The sequence below is a fragment of the Phoenix dactylifera genome, chromosome 16 (genome assembly GCF_051530095.1).
Source record: "Phoenix dactylifera cultivar Ajwa chromosome 16, Ajwa_hap1_PhDact_Kaust_v1.1, whole genome shotgun sequence".
NCBI classification, from domain to species: domain Eukaryota; kingdom Viridiplantae; phylum Streptophyta; class Magnoliopsida; order Arecales; family Arecaceae; genus Phoenix; species Phoenix dactylifera.
In genome coordinates this window covers 2,304,636-2,321,667 of record NC_143205.1, presented here as the reverse complement: position 1 = coordinate 2,321,667, position 17,032 = coordinate 2,304,636, and the positions used below count along the sequence as shown (strand labels likewise).

The 17,032-nt window shown below is 36.4% G+C and overlaps 1 protein-coding gene across 1 annotated transcript; it reads right to left on the bottom strand.

The window, feature by feature from the left end:
• Window positions 1-2,581: 2,581 nt before the first annotated feature.
• On the bottom strand, window positions 2,582-14,170 carry LOC103721835 (long chain base biosynthesis protein 1b-like). Its single transcript, XM_008812192.5, has 13 exons — window positions 13,860-14,170; window positions 13,271-13,428; window positions 13,051-13,145; window positions 10,717-10,808; window positions 8,834-8,927; window positions 8,669-8,741; window positions 8,428-8,560; window positions 7,183-7,360; window positions 4,860-5,000; window positions 4,680-4,775; window positions 4,409-4,550; window positions 3,102-3,229; window positions 2,582-2,992 (listed from the first exon to the last, which is right to left on the bottom strand). Exons 2-13 carry the CDS (start codon window positions 13,374-13,376, stop codon window positions 2,816-2,818), a joined length of 1,455 nt encoding a protein of 484 aa, XP_008810414.1. The 5' UTR covers window positions 13,377-13,428; window positions 13,860-14,170; the 3' UTR covers window positions 2,582-2,815.
• Between the last annotated feature and the right edge of the window lie 2,862 nt (window positions 14,171-17,032).

The window sequence follows — 17,032 nt, the reverse complement described above, 5'->3', positions numbered from 1 at the left end:
CTAAAACAAAAGATTTTCATTCAATGGTATTATTTGCATCAAACTATACAAATTAGGTTACCACCTTGACCTTCAAAAACTTTTGTTATTGGGTTACCGCCTTTTCTAGGAAAAGAGCATTAACTAGGAGCTACGAATTATGAACTGCAAAATAAAAGTACTAGAGATAACTTAAAGATATATTGATAAAAAAATTGGAAATTAATTCGTTGATGGCTAAAGGGCCTCTTTGGAGGATTGTAGTTTGATACTTATACGTAGTTCCCAATAATTGTTGTGCTAGGTATTACTACTTAATTTTGATACTTGTCCTTGCTAATTTGTGTCACGTGAGTGACTATTTTCATGTATGATAGCTATCTTCCATCCATTACTCTTATAATTTTGGATAATGTTACCACTCCTCCTATATTTTGGATAGTGGTAAGATAGATGTTACTACTTAGTTTTGATGTTTGTTTTTGCTAGTTTGAGCCACGTAGATTATTATTATTATGAATGATAATTACCTCACTTTCACTACTTTATATACTGAGTAGTGCTATTTTTCCTCTATGTTTTAGGTAGTGGTGATTATTAGCTAGCTATCTCCTTGAATTCTACTATGTTCAAGGTCTCGTCTTAGGCCAATAATTCTTGACCTCTTGGTCTATACACTAGTCACTTGGTCTGCACTCTAATGCTTCAGCTAGGAGTAGCAATTTACTCCACCCCATTGGGTATCCGACCCGATCTAACCCTAATGGGGTGGGTTTTTCCCGACTTGTAGCATATATAGGGTGGGTGTGGGTAATGGTAGAACCTACTTTGAACCCGACCCACGTATATATAACCTTTCACAAATCCCCTTCCTACTCTTTGCCCTAGTTGCTCCAATTATGAGGAACATGGAACATGTGAAAGGTTACATGTCAAAATACTTAATTATTCATTTTTCAGTTGATTACTTTTCTTAGTTTAAGGAACATTTGACTTTTTTTAAAAAAATATTTTTGTTTATTATGTATATATTATTATTAAAAATTTAGTTTGTTATGTTCTATGTCTTCGACCCTTATTTTGTTTAATATTATGTGAAGTACCCAAATTTATTTTTATATTCTTTTTTTATATTTAGTTTGCACCAGCCTTGCCCGATCCAATTCGTCTCACCCTCCCCATCTAACTCTATCTGCCCTGCACTGTCCCACCTCGAGGCAAATACGGTTGGATATAGATATTGGCCTATCGACCCATAGCTGATGTGTTGCCATCCCTAGCTTCAGCCTCCATACTTGGTGTATCAGCTTGCACCTCATGGTATATCAGCCTATACTCGATGTATTAACTTGCACTCATGGTGTATCAATTTGCCTTTCTGATACGTAGTTTCAGGTTGGCATCTTTCTAGTAGTGCTCGACTTGCTAGCCATGTATCTTGTCCTGCTAAATCAATACAACTTCAATCTACTAGTTGAGTACAACTTGGGTCAGTTGGCTGAGTATTTGGCTGGCTGGTTGAGGATAACTTCAACCTATTAGTTGAATACTTCAGCTTGTTGATCGATTCTCAGTCTGCTCCTTAATACTCTAGCAAAATATTAAAGGACACGTTAATCTAGGACCTCTTGAAAAATCATCATTAGAAATGCACATATCTTATAAAAATCATTTGTGCTAAAACTATAATGAATCTTTTTTATTTTCCATTTTCCCACTTTATGCGCGTAGTGATGTGCAAATTATCATCCTTTCACCACTCATCATGATTATCCATCTTGCGTGGGCACCATAAGTTTAGCAATCTCAAAATATTACCTTCACAACCTACAACTTTTGAGAGTTGCTTATAGTAAGTTCCTAATGCTTACCACCAGCACAAGCATTTCTTTGATTTCAAAAGCTAACATCTCGAGTTTGTTTAGCATTGCTTTTATTTCATATTTTTTATTTTTAAAATAAAATTATACAAATCAAGACAAAAAATATTTTTAGTGTTACTATTTTTTATTTTTTAAAATTTCTTTCATTATTTATAGAAAAAATAAAAGTAGCTTATCATTTTAATATTTTTCAAAAAAAAAAAACTGATGATTTTTACTACCGCCGCCACCGCTACCACTGCTATTATTATCACTACTGCTTCCACCCCCATCATCCCCTCTACCACCACCACTATCATTGCTATCATCACCACTATCTCCTCCACATCACTAGTACTTCCATCACTATTACCACCGTGGTCACTATCATTACCATCATTGCCTCTATCACACCGCCGCCATAGCTATCACCTCCATCGAATTGTTGGCGCCCTAGCTTGTCATGACCACTACCTCACCTCAAGCACACCACCACTACCATCTTTATCATTTTTGCAACACCACAACCATATCTACTACCAATATTATCACCATCTTCACTACAACTACCATTGTGCCCATGACCCTTGATATGTTTATTTTTTAAAAGTAAACGACCATACCAAAAGTATTTATATTTTTATAAATTAGAAAGAAAAATAAAAATATTTTTTTATTTTAAAAAAATAGAAAATATGAAAGTGACGCCGAACAATATCCAGCAGTAAACACGTTCCCACGCCAAAACAGCTGGTCAAAATATTGACCAAGAGTGAGACTTAGAGTTGATCCATGAATGTATTGGAAAAGCATACAGCACTATCTTCTACAACTACTCTTTCCATCAAGCCATCGGAGATTAGACTTGTATACATGCCGAGGCCAGTAAAAACTTGATTATTGATTTAACAAAAGCTATTCTAGCCCTTGATATTTTGTGTTACTTTCATTTCCTCACTAGCCGAAAAACTTCCTCAAATGAGCTCAGATAGTACCGACGCCGCAACCCTCTTCAGTGACTCGGATGCTTTCAACAGGTCAGACTCAGAATGGCCTGCAGAAACAAACAATCTGATGCCTACAGGCAAGGGGCACTTGTCCAAGGCGGACCTCTTCGTGGTCACAATGAAAATTGAATCCTCCTTCAGGACCTAAACAGCAAGGAACATCAATTACATTATTTTTGAAATGGACAGCCTGATCACACAATGATTATTCCAGTTTTATCTTATGAGTAGAGTCAGCTCACCATCTACTTACCCTATCAACAATTTTATCAAGAAGCTGCAAGTCATTCTTTGGGGAACCTGTAGATTTCTTTAGTTTTAAAAAGACAAAAGGAGAAAGGGGACTGCTTGCCATAGTCAGCCCTGGCACATCTGACAAACCTGCATTTGCCCAATAGAAATAAAATAAAATCCATCAATATGTTAAATTTAGTCTTGGATCAGTCAAGTCACGAAAGCAGGTTCCAACTACATTAATCGTATAGATGTTTAAGAATAAAATCATAACATGTGCGTAATCCAATTTCTATTGCACTACAATAACAAGACCAGAGTTAGATATCCAGGACCATTTCCAACATATTCAGCAAAAATGCATGGATGATACATATGCAAAAGATCATGAACTATGATATCACCCTTAGAACAGCAAACAAGGGAGAGAGAGACTTAAATATCACTGTATGGACTTAAACATATAAAATATACTAATATCAGAAAATGACCATAGTAAAGACTAGTGTATGAGACATCAGGAGCATATTACATGCATAACTGTGAGAAATTACTTGATAATGTGTTTGCAACAGAGTAAGACATACTCTCACATGTTAGGATGGATGGTCAATCTATACTCATTGACTGAAGGAAGGCTATATTTATATGCCTCATGGCCAAGAACTAAACTACAGAGTGAATGATGGCATATTTCTGAGTCGTATCAAAATTTTGTGCAACACATTGTGGCTTGTGCCCGTATTGTGGGAGCCAAGAAGTAAACATGGCAAACGATGATATATGCGCACGCTTAATACATAGTCTAGGCAACTATATTACACACTGTTTTTTCAATAATAATACTTCCCCATATAGTCCTCAAATTTGGCTAAACAAGTGAAGTTCCACGCTACATCCATTCACAGGTTCATTATTTCAGCTTTGTAAATTAGAAACGATACCCTACACTTCGCAGAAAAGAAATGATACCTTACACTCAAGACAATTAGATAGTTCTCTCAAACATCTAGCTTATCTGGATTGAACTCTTTTGGTTACAATTGGCACTTGAAAAAGAAAAACACCAGAATCAATTAACCGACAAAGTTTTTGATATTATAGAACTGAGTTATTGACACCAAAGATCGGAAAGCTATTCACATTGTGTCCAAAAACTCAAAAATAAGAAATATATTTTTTGACTATTCCAGAGATGCATGGTATGAGATAAATCATTCATAAGACATCTACTGAACAATTCTAGACTAGCTACTACATTTTACTAGATCTTGCAAGATACAGTAAAGTCTATCTTATGTGTTTGCTAACTTTTTCAATACACACCTTTTCGTAATGAAGCAATATTGTTCCTCAGTGATGCAAGGATGGTTGGATTCTCTTCTAAGTAATTGACTGCACCAATTGCAGCAGTAGCAAGATAGGGAGGCAATGATGCAGAAAAGACATAGCCAGAGCTACTCAGACGCTGAAAGGATAAAAATCACCAATCAATAGCAGTTCAGTCATTATTTTAAACACAATGAGCACAAAACCTGTAGACTAAAATATATTATTTCAGTAAAAATTCAAAAACATAAGCTAATTATATACTTACTTGGTGATCAACAACTCTAACACTTCCGGTGCAAAAACCTCCATCAGTTGCCAAGGCATTCCCCATACCAGCAGTTATTATATCAATCTTTTCAATCTGCAGTAATGCAACAGATCAAGCAATGCTAAAGAAATTGTTAGAGAGAGAGAGACCAGTCCGATGAAGGATTTCAAGACCTACCGGAACCCCATAGTGCTCGGCAAGGCCTCGGCCAGAGTTTCCCAGCACACCAAATGAATTGCTCTCATCCAATATAACTCGAAAGCGGTGTTTCTCTTTCAATCTGATAATCTCATCCAGTGGAGCTACTTGACCAGAATTCTGCATTCAACAGAAGCACAATCAACTTTTAACCATCTCAGACTTTAGTAATAGTACAAGTTGGTCTAACATGCAGGCTAGAGCGAGTACAATGACCATGCTAAAACTGATTCGCACCCTTTCCTTCAAGTTAAACAAAAATTGGATCCAAAGAGCAAATGGAATAGCTAACAATTGCAAAAGCTTCTTTTTCAGTATGAATTTAGTCATGTACAGACATCTTAGGAAGGCTTTGCATCCTTGGCTATGCCAAAGACACCTGGAAAGCAGGCAGGTATTTAGTTATAGCCAAGTACATGACTGAATGCCTAGGTGACCAGAGTCCAAGCAGACCAGGGGTTTGAGCAATCCATGGCCTAAAGAGTTTATTATTAATTAATGGCATTTCCCATTTTGAATTCATTTTTATTATCTCTATGTGCTATCAGTCCATAGATCTCCACAGTTATGGATGGTATAGATGATAGTCCTTGGTAATTTAATATATTAAACCATATAACATTATCATTGATAATTATGTGATCATAAATATTAGCACTTTATCATTAATATTAATGATAAAATATTGATACATGCGCCTATGTAACTATTTTTGTTAATATTCAAACAAGTATCTCAAGTAATCTCCATATATCAATTTAGATATTAGAATAAGTTGAATTAAAACAGACTATATGGATGTGTCTTCAGTTAAAAAGAAAATAACTCTAGAACCCTAATCAAAATCAACGACTAAAGCTTATATTGTGATCATGTGTAATCTTGAAAAGAAAAGGATAGGTACAGATATACTCATATACCTAATAGAGTTCGAGACAAGCATAAAAAATAATATGCTTGTGACTTGTGAGATAAGGAAAGATTTTACAAAATGCAGTAAGGACTACAGTTCTATATGATTCACAATAAAGAAAATTAAGAAGGCCCAAGCATACAAGTGTATTAGGGTTGAAGTAAGAAAGATTATGAGGTAAAACTAGGAAGAACAAGGGGATAAATGGACACAATGCAGTACTAACAGAGATCTTAAACTAATTGAGTTGGCATTCAATTGTTCAATAAAAATCTAAGGAGACCCCAATGACGAAATGGCCAATGATTTCAAAGAAATAAAATAGCACAAATTAATAAAGTGATAACAAAAAGGGTCGCCAAATCAAGATTTTGGCTTAACCTAGCAATCCAAAACAATAAGCATGGTCCAATGATGGCCTTATGACACTACATAGAACTATATTGAACAGATAGCAGCTCATCATCCACATGATATGAAACTTGATATAAGGCCACATCATTCAATATAAATGGCATATCTGCAAAAACAGATTACTAGTGCTTATACATTTTAGGATTATAATTCAGTAATTTCAGAATAAGTATTGCAACTTCATACACATATTTAAGCAGATAAGCTATTGAATTATATATTTTTTTTTATACAGGAAAGTATATGCCAGTAGGATTCATCTTAAATTGTTCCTTTTGTATAACATACTTGAACTCAGTCAGTAATACGGAGAAACTATTTGCCAGTCCAGAATAATAACAAGCCTTCAAATCAAGAAAAAGTTCAACAATTTTTCAAAAAGAAAACTGAAGGAAGCAATCATGGAAAAAATGAATTTTAATATGAAGCTGCAAAGTATGAATAGTTGAAAATGACAGAAAAGGATAAACTTGAAAGACATTTCGAGAAAGTACTGTCGTACATTAATATAATGTTGATTAATCGATTTTCAAATGGGCCATAAATGCAAAGAAGCATTATAATAGTTGAACATGATTTCAAGTTCATGCAAATATCATTGTATTACTAAATATAAACTCGAGCATTAGAAAGCCCAGCAAGTGTCTAAGCATGCAGGGGGGTTACATTATAAAGAGCAGGTGCTATGCCAAACTAGAACGTTTCTACAGATATCTTTTCTGGTTACTCTTTATTGGTATCAATATGGCTAGCATATTTCACAATCTTATATCATCCATGCTCAAACTTGTTGTAACTTCCAATGTATTCAAGCTAAAAAAGATTTTTTTTGAGAAAGAAATTAACATCAACTAAACTATTTGAATTCTGAAGTTTGACAAGTTCCATGCAACTAAGATGGTATTATTAGTTTATTTAGGAAAAAACTAAAAGATACATAAATCTACGAAAACAATTCATGTAGTCATCAATAACCTGATATACAGCTTCCACCACAATGTAGCGTCGCATCTTTTCTGCCCGCTTGTAATTCTGTCTGGTGATTTTCTCCAAAGTGCTTTCCAGTGATGTCATATCGTTGTGTTTGAAATAAACAACAGTACTTCTTGATAGGTAGAGGCCATTTTGAACTGCCCAATTGACACCTTCATCGCTAGAAAAAAAATACCAGCATTCAATGTGTGTTAATCTGTGATTAAGAATATCTAATATATGCAAAGAGAAAAGTCCAACACTTCAATCACAAAAGCAACTAAAATTAGATAAACTAATATCAATGAACTGTATAAACCTTTACAGGAGGCGATACCCTATATGGGATCCATGACCTATTATATTCTCTGGCCTCAAAAATTTAAATTTTAAAACTAATAAGGTAGATGTTCCTATCAATCAGTTGGCCTACTAGGACTCATTCCAAACATCGCTATTGGAACTTGGCACCAGTTCTACACACCAGTCTAGGGAATGCCAAACCGAACCAAATCGGATGGTTCGGCTCATATCGAACTGTATTGACGCCGGCCTAGGATAGTTCAGCTGATCAGGTCAATTTAGTTATAAAGCCCTCCCCACCGGTCGAAATTTCGAACTGTTCGACATTCAAGACTCGAGAGAGTTCGATTCCTCTCTCACTCCCCCCCCCCCCCCCCCAACTCTTCAACATCACTGGTGCCTTCTCAAACTTTATGGATCGTATTGTATGGAAGATGGCAAGACATGTTAGCTAAGTACAAGGGAACATTCAACTACTTCAAAAAAGCCAAGCCAAATAAGTTACGCTACTCCAAAGGTATAGGCAAGAGACTAAGTACCACAAATATTTAATCTTCCAGTCGCAATATGCATAAAAGCTAATTTATGCATGAATTAGCAGAGATTCTCATGGATTTGCGCATCTATAACTCTCTCATGCTGATAATATTCCAAAAAGCAAATGCCTCACTAGTAATGAAAGTGGTTTTATTGATAAGTGATACATTTAAATATTCAACAATCATTAAAAAAGCAAAGCTCAAGATGAATAGCTAGCTTGAAGAACAATGAATAAGTTACAGCACATGGCAATTAAAAGGCATATAATGAGATTTACAAGAGAATCATATAGTGTCTAATCACCTATATAATTCAGTTCTACAGCATTCCTCATCAGATACTTCAGGCAGTAGGAGGAAAAAAAGATGAGTTTGTATTTAAGAGAGCAAGAAAAGGCACACTCACGCAACAATAATATCTCCCTTCTTACAAAAGGCTGGAATAACACTGAAAATCGTTGAAATTCCATAGGAGTAGAGGATTGAATCTGGGGTTCCCAAGAACTTTGCAATTCTGGTCTCGCAATCAAGGTGGACATCTACAAATTAGTAAATTAGTATACAGAAGTTAGGAACTTGTTAGTATGCAATTTCTTTTCAAAACAAGGTCTGACATAATATAACTGGTGACAGAAAAGAAGTTTTACCAATTGTCCCATAGAAACCACGAGGACCACAAGAACCAACGCCATATTTCTTCAATGAACTAACACAGGAATCCTGAGGACAGCTTGTCTTTAACTTCATGTCCATTTTAACAAAATGCATAAATTGTAACGTAGAAAATAAGATGGGAAAATGAAAATACTCACAATTATCTTTTCATGCCCTATCAAACCAAGATAATTTGCTGATGCAAAGTTTACGACTTCTTGTCCATCAATTACAGTATGGGTCTCTGCCGCACTGGACAAACACATCACCTCATGAACAAATAGTGTAATGCATTGTCATGATGCTGAAAAACTCAAAATGATCTCTAAAGAGAAATTATAGAAAAGCAGAGTACCAAACAGGAAAGGGTCATCCTTGTAACACAGGTCTTATATTTGTTTCTGCTTATCATCTCCATATCAAAGTGCTATAGTTATGCAATTCCATATGACATGAAAACAGCTGAGGAAGCATAAGCAGCCAAATAAAAAAGGAAACCAAAAACAGATTAGATAAATGCATTCATCTAATAGTCTATGTTGTTGCCTCATAAACAAAGGCATAAATTGTGATCACGGATTTTCTTTTAACCTACCTAAAAGCCAAAAGTAAAATTAATTATTTTATTTCAAGAGAAATACATATCGAGAGACAACAAAAGGGAGCAGATTTTACAGGTTATCTTGGACTTCTAAGAGTTAACTCTCAAGATAGGAGTTTATAGAGCAATTCTACTAGCTCCTTAAGTGCAAGCCTATCTACCTCAACGCCCTTGTCCTGAGGCCCAGAAATCAGTCCTCAGCACCATATGCTAATGTTAACCCCAGGACAAACTCAGATCCAAATGTAAAATGCCAAGGGAAACAAATGAAATTGGAAGGCTGCTTACAAGCTGCCCGTTGCCAACAAGAACTCCCAATTTACAGCCAAGTTCTCCTCTTCCTCCTGCACACTTGTTATGAACCAAAGTTTCTAAGGGTTCAATTTGTATCCTCCCCCATTTCATAAGTTGCTCAATCATCTTACAAGTAGCTTAACATTATTTCAACATCTTATAGGTTCAAACAGAATCATCCCAACATTTAATAAAACCAATATATCTAGGAAACCTTTCAAAACTTATAAACTGCAAAAACCTATAGTATTGCAATATGCTTTCTTGGGTCCTCCAAGCTGAGTTGCCTTAAAAACAAAAAAGAAACAGAAAAACCACTCCTAGCATTAAATAATGCGTGTGAGAACTTCTGCATGATATATATCTTAAACTAAGGCCAGGACATACCAATAATGGGATATGTATTGTGGTTTAGACTACCCTGTCGCAGAAATTCCATGTATAAAAACAATACCAACAACAATAACCATTATAATGTCTAAGATGTTAAAGTATCAAAAGTTATAAGCATCAAGAACATAGACTATATATCTTCTTGTCTACTCATATGTAAGAAAAATGTCACACCATTTGGCAGCAAACTACTGGATCCTTTACTGCAAAGAACACACACACACACACACACACAAACACACATAGAAGAAAAAAGAAAAAATAAAAAAGGATGATGCATGATTAAGGTTAAGATGATAGTGCCTAAAATAGCAACAGGTAATATTTGAGCAAGTGTAAAGTTACATAATGTCGCATATGACCTATTGATTTAATCTTTGCGAGAATTAATTTCCCCAAACCCTAGAGATATACAAAATAGGGAGCTAAATTTAGTGATCTTTTGCAAGGAAAAAGTAAATTAATGATCTATGAGAAGAGGATGATAGAGAAGCTGCTTCTCTTATGACAGGAAATCCTACTATCAGTCGATAAACTAACAGTTGTTTTATCTATTTTTCCACAACATGAAGATTAGGAAACATGTTTGGAGCGTAGACTGACAGAAATCACTAAATCAGATAAGAATCAGTATTAATAATTTCCAAACTCTAATTAAAGAGAACTTGAACATTGTTCAGAGAATGGACCAACCCTCCAAAAAAAGACTGTGCTATTGACATACAAAGGTAAATTCTTATTAAGGATATTCACCTTTCTAAGATAGGCGGTTGAGCTAACATCTCTTCAGTGATAGGTGGATGAAGAGATTCTGGGATCCACTCTTCACAAAGTTCATCGATTTCCTGCAGTCAAGCCACACAAGTTATTCAAAATTCTTAGTAGGATTATCATGTTCAAAGTGAAAAGAACATGCAGCAATATCCTTAATATGCCAAATATATTCCAAGAATATTGAAAACTAAAATGATGACATCGATGCTTTAACTAATACCAAAATCCAATTATGACTAGAGATGAGAATATATATGAAATGAGACAAGTTAAAAGCAATAAGTAATACTTCAAAATTGTGTAATTAAGGAAGAAATCACTGCCTGCAAACGGAGTATATAAAGACAGGATTAGGGTTTGACAGTCTTTTAACTGAATCCAACTGCCTCTGTTGGTACAGCCAGGCATATTTTATTTAGAGGTCAGTTTGAAGCGCCAAGACTTGCATTTAATCAGATTAGGTACAGAACTACAGAATAAACATGAATGACTAGCAATATTATTCTTATTGTGGCAAGTATCAACTGGAGCATGTGCACTCATTGTACATTTGCATTATGATAGAATCCTCATACTTAAGGCTCTGTTTGGCATCATTGGTATTTTTGTGTTTTGTTTCTACAAAGTAGTGATGAAGATAGCATTTGAACAAAATTTCTTATACCCATTGGTTTTGTTTCATTCTTTATGAAAACAGCAAATTTTGTTTCCAAAAGCTCTAATATTTCACAAAAAATTTGAAAAAGTAAAAGGGTTTCTTCACATGTTCTTCAGTCTAGTTCATCTTTCTTCGTGGGTCTTTGAAAACAAAAAACAGAAAAGAGGAGAAGCAATTCCAAATGGGACCTAAAGTTTTTGTTTTCAGCTCCATAAATGATGGACGGCATGTTTACCAAACATTTGCAATACCACTAATCAAATATGACTAATAAGCTTGGGCACACTAGGTCAAGGTTATTAAGTTAAGACTCTAAAACAAGAAATTAGATATAAGAACCAAGCAGGCTGAATTCAGGTCATATGTAGTAAGTGGCTAGGACAAGTTAGCCGTAGACCAGAAGGTCCACCCCACTAGCAGATCTGGTAAAGGTACAATGGCTTGCCAAGCTAGCTGGACCTCCATAGATCATATCCCTTAGTTCACAAAGCAAACCCAAAGCCCTAACCCATTGCCACTGCAGAAATGATTAAAAGAAAATAATTTCTTTTAACATGAAAGGCTTAGTGGTCTGCAGGACAACCTGCTGTGAAGCTATTTTTATATCCCTCTATGTCTGTACAAATTATATTAATGGCATGCTAGAAACTAAATGGAAATACTCCATTTATTTCAGTTTTCTATAACACTAGAAGGAGAGAATAGTCACTGGGAATGCATTTAAAAGGAAAAATAGGTTTTTTTTTATTTCATAAAACCTTCTGCATACTATTTTCAAAACATAGGCCGCGATATGTATGTATCTGATAAAAACCCTTCAAACATTCTTTATGGGTCAGTGGGGATGCATAGATATTCAATGCATTTTCATCAAGTGAGTAGTCGATTAGTATGAATTGGTAAAGGCCATTCTATGAACCGTCCTCTCTTTTTTCTGTCTCTCTCTTACACACCATCTAAAAAGACACAAATATGTTGAGTGTGAATCTAATAGAAGAAACAATGTATAAACTTACCAAAACAATTTATAAAACATTTCTGCATCCAAACTCAAAGCTTTGTATGCAATTGCATGTGCCAAATGCTAGTTGAATGAAAAAACAGCATTCTGCTTCTTCAAGCTCTCAGTTATTGTAAAATTTCATGGTGGGCTTGATTTACCAAACTTGATTATTACAAAGAATAGAATAAAATTAATCAGACGTTGCATTAGCTACAGTCAAAGTTAAACCAAAAATATCTGCACATGCAATGCTGCATAACTAACCACAAATTGGCAGACTTGCATAGACATAAAATAACTAGCCATCTTGAATTTTGATTGATCTTGACTTACGGACCTGAATATATGGACCAAAAAATGGACCTAAATATGAAATCAATTAAAGAAATTGTTATTGGATGCCTACTCAGTACTTGAATCCAAGTCAGCAATATAATCTTAAGACTGCAAATCAATTAGCTAACAGCATTGTTTGCTCGTGTCCATATAAGACATATAAATTTCATGTTAAAATGGGAAAAAATTTAAAGAAAATAGAATATACAGAAGAAAGTCCCAAGTATAAAACTTATATTTGCTATTAAAGACAAATTTCGAAAGATTATAAAGTTCCACTGCCATCAATTTCATCGATCACCAATTATCAACCAACCTTCTCAGTTAGCGGCTTCTTTGGCGGCTTGTAACTCTTCCTGGAGAGCTGGAATAGTATGACAGCAATGAGTAGCCCTTCAACAACCAGATGCCCTTGAACCACAAGGATAACAAACATTCTCAATTCACAAGAAATGACTAGCTCTGAACAAAAAATAACCTCACTCACAATTTAAAGATCTAGTTTCACACATTACAACAGGAAATGGGGTACCCACCATCAACAGGAAACCCAAAAACAACTGCCCGGGCAAGAGGAGCATCAAATGACACCGACACCCAATTAAGTGCCGATGCAGTCACGTTCATAAGAGCCGACGCCATTTATACCCTCGTACCTCAAAAATCTTTTATCTTCCACTGTGCGCACAAATTTCTATGCCACAAAAAGTAGATAACACAACTGAATCAGGGACGGATCAACGTATGATAAAGACATGATTATCAACTGGATTTCCTTACTATTTACGATCCGAAAAACCGAAAAAACTTGTCCTTTGTTTCCATCATGGGTTCAGCCATTCAATGGAAAATTTTGGAGGGATACCAAAGCAATCAAATATTCATAAGATTAATTCATATGAAATAAAAGGAATTAAAACACGTTTCCACTTTTTAAAAAAATGCCGAGAAATTGAAATCAAAATTAATTCAGAAAAGCTGAGGATCACCTAAAAAGCAAAAAAAAAAATCTAGGTTTTCCTTCAAGAGTTTATAAAAAGATAAAATGATTGCGATGTAATGCAGGCATGTATCCAAAGTTTTTTTTCAAATCAAAAGGACGCGAAGGAGAAAGAAAGAGCTCACCTGCGAAACCCTACCCCAATTCTCCCGCGGAGCGATCGAGCTTTTATATGTAATAAAGTACTAATAGAGAAGAAAGATCGAGAGCCTTCAAACACGATTCAGAAGTCAACAATGGATTATTTTTTTCGATGATGGATATGCCATCAAGAATTCGCCATTGAGCCAGAGTTTTCCGAGAAAGAGAAGGGGGGAAGAAGGGTAGTTCGGGAATTACGAGGACGTCGACGAAGGACGGAGAAAGGCTTCCAGCTTTCCTTTGCTGGGTCAAAATATCGTATTGGTTGCGTCATGGATTTTTTTTTCCTCGATACATCGAACTAAAACGAAGTATACACGGTTATGACTTCCACTAGGTGGACTTTGACCCGCATCGTGCATCATTCCACCGGTCGATGAGCTCCGAGGGTTGGACTTTTGAAGGTTAAATTATTTTTTAAAATTTTCGTGAAGGTTTTATCATCGAAGGTCATGAGTCCAGATTAATGGCGGCAAGCGGTCAGCAGATCTTCGATACTTCGGTGATGTTTGTTGAGCTCAGAGCGGCTTGAGAGGGCATCTCTTTTGCCCGTCAGACTTTGGAAGCAGATCGGCTTATTCTCGAGGACGACTCGGCTACGGTGATCGACTGGATCTAGAAACGGGGTCGTGCGGAGGAGAATAGGCCACTGCTTCTCGATATTCATAGACTGCTGCAGGTGTGATGCCCATTAGACCACACATACCTACAGAGAAGCGAATGAAGCAGCTGATTGGATTGCCTCCTATGCGGCTCACCACTCTGATGGTTTTATGTGGATGGAAGGTAACAAATTGCTGGTTTCTTTTTCTACCTTGTTGTTGGAAGACATTTTCAATATTTAGCTTACCATTATATGCGGAATCTCATGGTGGCTTAAAGTTTGAGCAAAGCCATGTGTTCAACATGAGGCTTTCACCAAAGACGTGTAGCTTCATGGTTCACACAGTAAAAAACTATATAATTATGCCAATTAAAGAAGAAACAGTTTTTATTTTTTTAAAAAAATATGCTCTTGCTATTCAAATATAGTCACTTAGCATGTAACATGCACCCTTCTTGATTCTTTCATTTTTTTGGGAAGACTAGGCCATGCAAACTTATATGCGTTGGAATTGAGTCATGTATGCTTAGAACTTGATCTGATTTTCATTTACTAGCTGGGCTAGATAAGATTTGGTCTATAAAAAGTTATTTAAGATTCACCTAGTTATTGAAGTCATGTCAGTCAAATATAACCCAAACCAAATCCAATCCATTTTGAGTGAAAGTAGGTTAAGTCTAGATTATGTTTTGATACAAGATATTTTACAAAAATAATACACAATAATTTATATTTATAAGAAAAGTTGATAATGACATAGACAAGTAAACTGGCTTTCTACTATTGTTAATGTTGGATTCTCCATGGAGTGGAATAATGTGTGCATCCCTGGCCAGATCGTTCTAATGCCCGGACGTGCCGCTAGTGTCAAGAACCACAAAGAAAAGAAGGTGAAAGGGTTAGTGGTGTTTATCATGATGCCTTGAGCTTCAAGAACTTTTACTGCCGAGATACTGTCTGCTCAGAATAAAAAGAGATAGGTTATAGCCAAGGGTATAGGTCTCCACTAATAACTACAAAAAAACTAGAATAAAGTAAGAAAATTAAAGATAAATGCAAAAACAAAGTAAAGATAACAATAAAGATAAAGATCAACAGCAAGTGTTTGATTGGCCAAAGATCTTCCTCCAGAGTTACACTTGCTGTTGATCTTTATCTTTATTGTTATCTTTATTGTTCTCTATTTATAAATCACGTTGTAAATAATCTAGTAACCATCTGCATTTGGTGGCTACACCAATCCATGCCTGACCTTCACTCTCTTTAATAGTTCTAGTGATCGACACTAACCATTCTCCACTCTTCATGCTTTGAGAACTGTTATGTTCGATACCATATCACGATTCCTTCCGAGTTGTCGATCATCCTATGCTACAGACAAATGCTCGTGAAATGTTGTATGCTGAGTAGGGTGCACCTCTCGTATTATTGGAGCTAATGGCTTCAGGCCGAGCTTTCCAGGCCGAGCTTGGATGGTTTCAGCTGCCAGGTCATTCCAAGCGATAATGGTTGAGGGAGTTCTTCAATATGTTGCGTGTGCACTCCTTTTCGAAGCATTACCTGATGGAACGCGAGGGGCCAATCATCAATACCCTGTCCTTCGAGGCGGCCATCATGATGACCGGCCTTTAATGCCGCAATTTGGAAAGATTTGCTGAGAAAGCTTCTAGGTTCGCCACGTGGCATGATTTGGCCGCTCGGCCATCCGGGCAGGTCGATCAGAGCCATTGAGGTCGGCTATATAAGGCCTTGAGGAGGCTCTAGGGCTCTTATTTGACCTCCATCGCTCTCGCTCTTCTTCTCCTTGGCCGCCATCATCATTGCCCTCGAGCTTTTCTTTGAGCATTCTTGGTGCTTCCTGGCGAGTTTCGAAGCGGATTTTTCTCCTTCATTTTCGGTTTCTGGCGGTCCTTCTCTTTTTCTAGTTGTCTTCTCCAATGAAATCTTGGGTAGGTGTCTTCTTCCTTCTCGATCACTCGGAGAGTTATTCCTCTTTCTTTGGTTTTTCGTGAGCTCCTGTGAAGTCCTTGACATCGGATGCAATGGGCTTACCTACAAGAGTTCTTGAGCTTAGCGCAGGTCCATCCCGAGCCTAGGCTTCTTTGGATGCGAAGGAGACCGAGGTCTAGCTGGACCATGGTCCGAGCGGGATTGGCTTGAGTTTGACCGAAGAGGAGCTGGGTTTGGTTCGAGCCCGATTCTTCTTCCTGCGCGAGTTCACTTTTGAGCTTCCAGGGGCTGGGGCTCGAGTCACCGACCCTCCTCGAGGTCAAATCGGAGCGTATGTGGAGACGCTCCGAGCCGGGCTGAGGTTCCCTCTTCACGAATTGGTGAACGAGCTTTTGGCAACTTATCGCCTTGTTTTGGTGTAGTTCGCTCCGAATTCTTGGAGAATGATCAACAGTTGCCCTTGTGAGGTTTATCCCTTTTATACTCCAGTTAGATTCCTCGCCTAATTGGTATCAAATTTTCCAAAACATAAAATATTATAAAATTTTTAAAAATTTCTTAAATTTAGAACAAAAATTAGATCTTGATTCATATAATAACTTC